Raw genomic sequence first — 10,101 nt, 5'->3', positions numbered from 1 at the left:
TAAAAGCATTTCTACGGGCGTGAAGCAGCTGGGGAAAATCTGCAGAAGTCATTAGGTGAAAGGTGAAAGGTGAAAGGTGAAACACCCTAACAGAAACAAAACACAGAATTACTGGAGAATAAATTACAACTTTGCTTTTTTCCCACCATCTTTGCCCTCAATGTGTTTCATAACTTTGCTAATTAAACTTTTTTATACAAGTAGAAATTAAAAGTGAAGTTGTTGGAAATGAGTCATTATAATGATAAAATTATTACAACACAATTGCAGAATTTTACAAATCAGTTCAGACGTAACGATCAAACAGTTACATAATACTTGAATACTGGTTTCCCCAAATACTTTTCTTTACTCGGTATTAAAAAYTTTTACTCAAGTAAGAGTAGAAGTACTGCAACATGTTTTTACTCAAGTAAAAGTAAAAAGTATTTGACCAAGAAACTGAAAAAGTATTTARTAAAAAGCTCAAGTACTGAGTAAATTATCAATTATCTAATATTTAAAAATTACATGATCAGACGGACCAAAATGTAAMGTCATTTGGACATTTTGGTATTTTAATGGCAAAAATGACAATAATTCATATCAGAAACAAAAAAAKAACAAAATCAAGTAAAAAATTCTAATCAGTTTCTTTCAATAAAAAAATGTTTGAAACTTTAACAAAAACTGCAGGTGTGTGTCTGGTGAGTTTTTGGTTAAAACATGTTTGCTTTTCATTCACTGAGTAGAAAATCCATAAATTTTACCCAAACCCTAATTTAACCCTAACTTCACAATAAAAGTATTTCAAGTTATAACAAAAAGTAAAAATACTCCTAAAGCTGAATTTTTTCCAAAAGGTTTCTCAGCTAATTGTAACTAATTAAATGTAACAAGTTTCTACTTGTGTCGTTGTTTAGATTCTTCATTTTTTCCCCTGTGAACTTACAGTGACAAATATGTTTTAAGTAATTCTGCTTTTATTCCATTTTGGCCACTCGAAACACATCTGATTGTGGTTGACATACAGTAAGTGACACAATATGATCATTCAGATCTGTGTTTGAGTTTTTTAAAGTTACTTTGTGTGAAACCCTGCGGTTGTTGCATGGACTGAATCTCACGGATGCTTCCCTTTTTTWAAATGACCTTTAAATGTTTCAGACTTTGTGGAGTGAAATAAAAGCAGAAGAAAATCCATCTACAAACATGGGAAAAAAAAAAACATAATTAAAAGCTGGATGCCAATAAACAGCTGCTGGTATTCAGAAAAGATTCTGGTTTGGCAATATTTAGCAGCAATTAAGGTAAACAAGCCAAGAATTTAATTATATCTTTTGTGTCTTCAAAGTCAAAGAGACATGACTGAATCTAAAAAAATATTTAAATTAAACTAAACCACAAAAGAAAATCAGACATGTTACATGTAAGCAGGGCTCAAGCAATAAAGTTGCAAARAAAATCTGCTTATTTTGCAGAACATGTATCTGCTGCCATTTTGCTTCACGTGAAGTAACACAGGAAGTTAATGACGTGTAACTCTGGAGGCTTGGCAGCTTTTCATTGTTGCAGGTAGGAAGAAAAATGAAGGAAATGTTTGGAAATCTTCCATCAGCTCATTGGGAATTTCTGTTTATTTTGTCAGAGGTTGTTTTATATGTCTTAGACTAATCTAACGATGACTTCCTGTGTTTGTCAGAGGAAGGTAGAGAACCAAAAACACTGTGCTGAAGTAAGAATTGGTCTACTTCCTCATATTTTACTCTAACTAAAGAGCAGCAGTTTAAAAATGACTAAGAGTCTAAAAGTATGAGGCTGTTGTGAATCGGGTCACCGCCTCCTTCATGAACAGACCGTCACGGTTTCACCTGGTTGAACTGGTCMGGGCAGGCTTCACGAAAACATCCAAGACAACTTCATGGTTTTTTTCTTTTATTTCCTGCTTTCTTCTCCTCTGTGTCTATTTTCATATTAGCTCTGATAAACAGGACTGGTCTCTTACATACTCGTCTGATTTTATCTGCTAAATCAAACCTCATGTTTACTCCACCGCTTGTTCTGTTATGTAAAGTTTCTACGTTGAGTAAAACTGTCGCTGCTCGATTCTCCAGGAGTGAATGTTGCAAATTTCCTTAGAAAAGGTCTTAAACCAATCTGAATAAAAAAACCTTACGACTTTACTGTAGTGTTTTATGGTCAGGATGAATCTGTATGATTTATTTGGATCGACCTGTTTTGTAAACAGACAAATTGTAAATTGAAGCTAGAAAAATAAACTGAACTGAATCTGTTTTAATATTTTAAATAATGTTGTACTTTGGTCACTCTGCAGTCGTTCGCCTAATCTGATCATGCAAAATATTTCCTTRTAACAAACAGAAAGTAAAAGCAGCTACCCTGAAGGCTTGGCATTGTTTACGTGACCAAAGTAAAAGATGTGTTGCTAGGCGACGAGGTAAATGTCAGATATTAAGTGAGGTATTTGAAGACAGGACTTTATGTTCTGACGTCAAATATTCATAAAAAAACCAAATGGGTGGAAGCAACTAATGTAAAATAAATAATTCATATAATTTTATCCATTCAGCTGTGATTTGGTGCTCAGGTTAAAAATATGTGCATGTTTAGTAGATTAAGGGRCAGATTGTTAGTTAGGTTTATTTAATTACATTTACTTAAGTAACTTTTTTTTWAAWTTACTTTTAGGAGTATTTTTACTGAATTGTACTTTTTATTTTTACYTGAGTAATGRTATCATGAAGTATTTCTACCTCCATGCCACGCTGCACTGATGCAGTAATTTATGTAAAAGGAGCCAACAAAGTGAGTGCACATTTATTTTTATTTATTTATCCCTTCTTCAGTAGATCAACCTTTAAACCACGACGTTGCCATTTCAAAATGTTCTAAGAAACTGGATATCTTTATATCTTTAAAATGATAGCGGCACAAACGAAAATTCTTGCTGCACAAACGTAGCCGAGTTGATTGACACCCATTTTGTCTGATTTGAAGAAGGTGGGGGTGTGGTTGACCTTGGATGACCTCTAGAAACATTTCTTTATATCTTTAAAATGATAGCGGCACAAACGAAAATTTTTGCTGCACAAACCAGCACAAACGTTTGACACCAATTTTGTCTGATTTGAAGGTGGGGGGGCAACTTCACTCAGGTCACTCTCTGTGCTGCTGCTGCTCCTGGTTTGCGCACCACAAGCCGTCCATTATTACGGCACCGTGATGACCTACTACCCAAAGGAAATGACGACCAATGGATCTCTCTTGGTAAGCTGAGACTCCCTCAAAAAACCCTCCAAACTTTAACTTCCCCTCACGCCTCTTGTTGCTAATCCACAGGTAAACGTTCGCTACAAGCTGAGCTTCGTTTCTTGTACAGCCAACGACACGTGGAGCTGCAGCGGCAACCGTGGATGTGAGACGGCGGACRTGGAGCTGAAAAGCAACCTATAAAATGAAAGTACAAATGCAAAATGTACAMATTGCTGTTGTTAATTTCATTATGGCAGCTTCACATCAAGTTAGCAATTTTAAATTGTTTTATAGTTTCATGGAAACTTTTTGTCAATTTTACTGTTTATCACTGTATTTTCAGAAACTCATGTCTACGTGTAAAAATTAATGAACAAAAGCATTTTGTATGTTTGTGCAGTATTCATGCATCTGTTTGTGTGCAAAAGATATTTAAAGTTACTTAATGTTTAAACTGTGACATAAGCTGACAAACTGATGAATGGATGAGATAGTTTCTAAGGTCTAATGACGGATCCACCAGTTTGGTGAAGAAAAACTGRATAATCTGTCTAATCCAAACATAGCTGAATCATAACTAACCCTTTTGTTTCTTTTACAGATTAAAAATGAACTGACTGATYAAGGATTACCGCAAAACGTCATCGGACAAACGGTGCACTGGAAATGACAACAGCTGCCCCCTAGTGGCCAAAAAGCGGAATGTTACTGAACTCTGCAGGAAATGAGTTTCCAGATGTTTTTATTCAGCTTCACTGTTTCATCTCCTGTCTGTATATTGTTGACTATATTTTATTTGATGTTTACACATACATTTAGCTTGTTTATTTATAAATCACATGTGAATAAAATGTGGATAGTTTAATTTTATTTCTGGTTGTTGAATCAATATTTAAAGTGTTGTATATAGAAAGTTGGTAGTTTAAATGGTTTTTGTTATTTTTTTCCTAACCTGGAAGAATTTCTAATATTTCTAAAGAATGTTTGTAAACTTCTCTCATGATGTAAATAAATCAAAGACAACTACTGAGGGCGGTAAAAACTTTTCCAGGTGAGGGAGCTAAATGTTTAGGTTTGCCAGAATAAACTATTTTTACATTTACCTGTGTCTACCTTGATTTTGTTTCTTATGTGAAATAGTTTTTCACCTAGATGTATTTCTTCGTAAATGGAAAATATCAAACAAGAAAGAAAATATGTTTTCTTCTATTACCCTCATTTTTTGCCTCTTCCTAATACTTAAAACAGTAAAAAAAAAAAAATTTCCTGGTGCGGGAGAAACTTTAGAAAGCAGTTTTTACTTTGCAAGGGATGATTTTTCAGAGTCAAGTTATGAGGAAGTGGATTTTGTTTCTAAACCAACATTGAACAAAACTATTCATGCAGAAAGAAAAATGCATGTCAGAGATTTACGTAAAAACACAAAATGATATTATCTTTTAGTTGGATAGAACCTGCATTCTCTGTCTTCTCTAAATTTAAATAAAATGAGAATAGTTTCACATGTCAGTAGAAAAAGAATAAGACAAAAACAGCTTTATTTTAATCAGAGATAATAGTTTTGTTCTCTGAGTGTATAAAGAAACATAATCTTCATATCTGCTTAGTGTTCGGTAAAAATCTCTGATCTTTACGTCCCAGTTCCCACAAATGTTCACACACCAGGTGATTTCCTGGTTTTACCCACATGTTTAACAACATTCCACCGTTTTTGAGTCCGTGAGGAGATAAGAAACAGAGTATAAATGTCCTTTGTCTCTGTTGTCCCCCAGTGAAGAGACGTCGACTCCTTCACCATGTTGCTCTCCTTGTCGCCGCTGCTGCTGCTGCTGCTGCTGGTCAGCGCTTCACAAGCTGCTCATTTTCTGGGCACCATGATGACCTACTACCCAGAGGAAACCTTTGCAGACGGCTCAGTCTCAGTAAGACACGATTCTATGGCAAATTTTATATTTGGCTTTTAGTATTTATTATTGTAATTAAAACCTCTTTGCTTTAAATCCACAGGTGATCCTTCGATACAAGCTGAATTATGATTCATGCGTATATAGTGATACATGGGTATGTAGTGGGAACTGTGGAACAGAAACCCAGACGCTCGCTTTGTCCGACGTTGAGGAAGTAACTGGTGAATGGTGTCAGAGAGAAGGAGCGATAACTCATCTGCTCCCCAACAACACTGGATTTCAGACTGTGTGAGTCCTCCACTTCGAAAACATCACTGAGAATTAACCACATCTAAAAATTCACTTTCAAAACGTTATTCAAAGTTTTGCTGCTACTCTTAACATCATTCACTAGTAAGGAGCATCTGAGACCTTATCAATAATGTCTGCTGCAGGACGGCTAATGGAAGCTGGATCAATAACATACAAAAYGGGATTTCTTCCTGGAGAGCTGTGACTGCTGTTGAAGTGAGGAACCGGACCGACATCGGAAAACCCAACACATCCCCACAGACCACCATCCTCCCTGCTCTGAGGTACRACRTGACGGATGGATGCTTCACTGAACCCAGCAAATATTCATGTTTGTACATAAATGATACAGGCATTTCCCAAAATACAGACAATGGACAKAGGATTTAATTTGGGGGGAAAAGTGCTTTTTCTCATTTTTATTACATTTGGCAAAACTTTGCTGGTGGAAAATAATTCACACTCTTCCTAATTACCGATGGAAAAGCCCTGTTTGTTTTTGTATTTTAATTTCTGACAAGAGTTTTGCATGACTTCAATTTTCAAAGTTTATCTTTGACAATTAGCACCATAGATCTTGGTTGAGGGTCTTTGCCATCACCCTAATSTTTAGGTTCCTCCACAGATCCTCTGGTTTTARCTCTGGGAAAYTGTTTCTGCAGCTTTRTAGTAAAATCATCTTCAATCGATCATGCAGATCAGTCGGCAACTTTAAGTGTCTGAGCTACAAGACAAAAACTACCAACTGAGCCACAAATTTAGGTTTGTGATGTTAATATGGATGTTTTTTCTCTCCCAGAATTCCTTCAAACTGTGCAAAAAACATAGATTTATTGGCCTTTGACCCTGATGGAGACGAAGTGAGATGCAGATATGGAAACACATCAGATTCAGAGTGCAACCCGTGTACACCGCCGTCTGTCCTCAGCGTCTCATCTGTAAGTAACAAGGTCACATTTATTGGTGATCCAAACAGTTGGAGTGAATTTTAATTATATTTAAATAATTTTACACATTTTATTTTTAAAATAAACTTTTCTCTTACTTTCATCGAGTAATGAAAGTCATTCCATCTGGGAAACTTGAAAATATTTTACCTGTTGATATTACAAACCTTCAATAAAAGTTTTTTTGGTCTTTAAACCAAAATAAATGTATAATGAAAGTATAAGTATAAAGTATAATGAAGTTTTCCTGCAGCATGTTATTGTTCACTTTAATAATTTTTTACAGAGTGAGACCTCCTGTCTCAAAGACAGTACCTGAATAGAAATTTAGTAGCTTATGTAAATTAAGACCATRACATTAATTTAMCAGTCAACCAACATCACCACTAGAGAAATGTTAGACATACACTGTAAAAAATATATCTATATATTTAGCAGTGATAAACAGTAAAAATGACAACATCTGWGAACTATAAAACAATTTAACACTGTTGGCTTGATGTGAGGTTGCCGTAAATGAAATAATCAGTGAAAACATTAGTGTTTGTTTGGTTTGTTACATTCATTTGTTGGGTTGTTTTCATGTTTAACCATAAAATCACCAGCGACTTTATGGTGACTTTTTCTTTCTAACCATGAAAGTAAAAATGTTTTACTTTATTATGTATGTATACAATGTCTAGATATGTAATTAGTTTTAGAAATGTACAAAAACACTGTAAAAATGCACAGCTAATTATTGAATATATTTAATCCTGGATGTGACAATCCACAAGAGCTAACAGTTATAAAATATGAGTTTTTCCTCATGTGTTTGTCTCTTCTCCGTCTCCTTGTCGAATTGTGGTTTAAAGTAAATATTTCGTCAAACCTGCTCAGGGTTATTAAGTCATTCCCTCTTGGAAGCATTGTCGGACATATTTTAGTTGTTGATAAATGACCAAAATTTTAATGAAACTATTTTTTATCCTAAAACAAAAATGAAGATGTGTCTAAAAACAGCAATAAAAACCATAAAAATCACTTAAAACATTGTCCAACCCATTAATAAATACAACATCCTGATTTCTGCACAAACTGGATTTTCATGATGCTCTCAGGTCATTAGTTGTAGAGTTTTAAAAGTTACCAATTGATAAATGAATAAAAACTCTGTGTATAGAATGTCCTGGTATGCAATCAGTTTTACAAATGTAGACAACATAGGTATGAGTGGAGGACTGTTTAATTATTACACGTTGAAATAACAACCATAAAATATGAGTTTTTCCTCATGTGTTTGTCTCGTCTCCGTCTCCTTGTAGAACTGTTCTCTGTCATTCAGCCCCACCAACAGCATCACTGAGCTTCCATACGCCGTCCAGTTGGTGATGGAGGATTTTCCCACCCAGGACATAAATTTGACTCAAACTGACGGATCACAGGAGGTGAAAACTACCAATGATGCCATCAGCAAGATACCTCTACAGTTTGTTTTGAAAGGTCCGAGCCCACAGTGACGGCATCTGGTTTTACAGCCATACATAGCTGGTTTGGAGTTCAAAAAGTCAATTTATGATCCTCACTGAAGTTTGAATACAATATCTTTGCAACTTCTGAGATAGACATTTAGTGCAGGGAATTAAATATTCATATATTGAATAATGTAGGAAATAAAGTTGAGCTGCAAAGAGTTGAACTTGCAGATTGATTTTCTGAAATAACATTTTAATTCCCTGATGGTGAGAAAGAATGTAATWTTTGTCAGATGTTCTTGACATCTTGGTTCAGTTTCTTTCTTTCGTCCCTCCAGTGGGTCCACCAGTGCCGTCCTGTGCAGAAGGCGAMTATCTGYCCAGATTTCTGTCTCCAACTCCAGAACACAGAGCTCAGCTCTACRCYCCCGCTGGTCAGRCTCTGGWARTCAACATCAGAGCTGAGGCGACTCAGTCTGTGTAAGAGAAATCAAACCACATTTCAAGTTTAAATTCTAGATCACTGATGTACGTTTCAACAGAATAAACCTGGTTGTCCTACAAAGAGTCACTTTACGTAAATGTAGACGTTTTGCTGCTKAGGCTTCAAAGTAACATTGTCTTCTTTAACAGCTGCAGGTTACTGACAAGATATGCAAACCACTCAACCCAAAAACGAAGCCCTTCTTTTCTTCTGCYAAGTTTTATTCTGGGGAAACTTAAATAAAAAAAACAGCAAAGTCTAATTATGAATCGAATGCATCCCAGCGGCAACCTGAAGTTTCTTCTAAATATTGACCTGAATTAGCTTTTCCTCCAAACCTTCAGTCTGTAGTTCATGAAAGTTACAAAACTTGTCAAACTGGATTCCAGCTTGATGAGCCAGGAATTTGGTTTTTATCTGTTGGGTCACAGACACATGAACGCTGGACAAATCGTGAGAAAACCACCATGAAGGAGACGCACCTGACTCTCCTGATCATTTAGATGATAATCTGATAAGAACTGATCCTAACCTGTCTGTTTTCTGTTAAAAGCRTCACCGACCTCCTGTACAGCGGACCCTACAACGCGGTGAAGACTTCATCAGGCTCAGGAAACTTCTCTCTGACTTGGACGCCGTCTGCCAGTGAAGAAGGGCAGAGCCACTCCATCTGTTTTGTGGTCCAGTCAAAGTCAGTGTCTCTTCTCTTTTACTTTATGACTGTGATGTAATTTCAACCAGTGCTGTAAATGTGTCCGGTGCTGCTGTTAGAGTAAAGTAGTGTTTCTTGAAAATCAGCTAATTTATCAATGCATTTTCACATTTAACAGAGCAAACATATTTCCAGAAAGATTTTCCGCTTCCACTGCAAAAACACAAATTCTTACCAAGTATTTTTGATCCATTTTCAAGTTCAAATATCTTAGTATGGTTGAAATAAGACAAAACTATTTTACAGGTAACTTTTCAGCCAAATGTAGATTTGAGTCAGTAATTTCTTAGTATTGATTAAAAAGATCTAGTTCCCGGGTCTTTCTGCATGGAGTTTGCATGTTCTCCCTGAGCATGGTGGGTTCTCTCCGGGTACTCCGGCTTCCTCCCACAGTCCAAAAACATGACCGTCAGGTTAATTGGTTTCTCTAAATTCTCCTTAGGTGTGTGTGGTTGTTTGTCCTGTCCGTCTCCAGGGTGACCTCCGTCTCTCGCCTGAAATGTCTCGCTGGAGACAGGCAGCAGCACCCTGCTGACCCCACTAGGGACAAGGGTGTAAAGAAAATGGATGGATGACAAAAATTCATGACTTTTTCAAGTGCAAATGCAATAGAACAATTTAGTTTTTTCACACCCTATAATAGATTAACTTAATTTGTTTTCATAGTAATTTTTGTAAAAATAGAATAATAAACCTTTTGTTTTAAATTACTTCCACAGTTACTCGAACACTTTGCTGCACTCTGACCTCCGGTGTGTTATCGTGACGGTTGGAAACGGTGAGTAGATTTCTCCGTTCATGTTTTCAAGTGAGTTAGTAGTTTTCTTCATTCCCAAGGTTAAAACAAAACTGGTTTTCTATTTGCAGGCCCAACAACGACTACAACTACACCAAACCTTGCCGTATCAACCGCAATCCCAAACATTCTCCAAACTACAGCAACTACAACTACGACTGCTACTACAACTACACCAACCTCCCCTGTAGTTTTCACAAACCAAACGACTCTGCAAACCACCGTAGCTCCACCTACAACAACTACAACTACAACCAC

General features: G+C 36.2%; 1 protein-coding gene and 2 long non-coding RNA genes across 3 annotated transcripts in view; all 3 read left to right on the top strand.

Annotated features, from left to right (window-relative positions):
• The first annotated feature begins 1,474 nt into the window (after positions 1-1,474).
• Positions 1,475-4,090, top strand: LOC103480655 (uncharacterized). Its single transcript, XR_536135.1, has 3 exons — positions 1,475-1,554; positions 3,134-3,267; positions 3,340-4,090. It is a non-coding gene; the product is annotated as an uncharacterized LOC103480655 (long non-coding RNA).
• A 959-nt stretch (positions 4,091-5,049) lies between these two features.
• The window catches only part of LOC103480663 (uncharacterized), a 13,256-nt gene continuing 8,204 nt past the window's right edge, over positions 5,050-10,101 (top strand). The window contains exons 1-5 of the mRNA XM_008435700.2: positions 5,050-5,174; positions 5,260-5,447; positions 5,594-5,734; positions 6,250-6,388; positions 7,702-7,879. Of these exons, the coding sequence (XP_008433922.1) occupies positions 5,127-5,174; positions 5,260-5,447; positions 5,594-5,734; positions 6,250-6,388; positions 7,702-7,879 (694 nt within the window). The 5' untranslated portion in view covers positions 5,050-5,126. The remainder of the gene's footprint in view (positions 5,175-5,259; positions 5,448-5,593; positions 5,735-6,249; positions 6,389-7,701; positions 7,880-10,101) is intronic.
• On the top strand, positions 8,888-10,007 carry LOC103480660 (uncharacterized). Its single transcript, XR_536136.2, has 3 exons — positions 8,888-9,026; positions 9,767-9,825; positions 9,915-10,007. It is a non-coding gene; the product is annotated as an uncharacterized LOC103480660 (long non-coding RNA).

This window comes from Poecilia reticulata, linkage group LG2 (assembly GCF_000633615.1).
Source record: "Poecilia reticulata strain Guanapo linkage group LG2, Guppy_female_1.0+MT, whole genome shotgun sequence".
NCBI lineage: Eukaryota > Metazoa > Chordata > Actinopteri > Cyprinodontiformes > Poeciliidae > Poecilia > Poecilia reticulata.
This window is presented reverse-complemented; position numbering and strand designations above follow the sequence as displayed.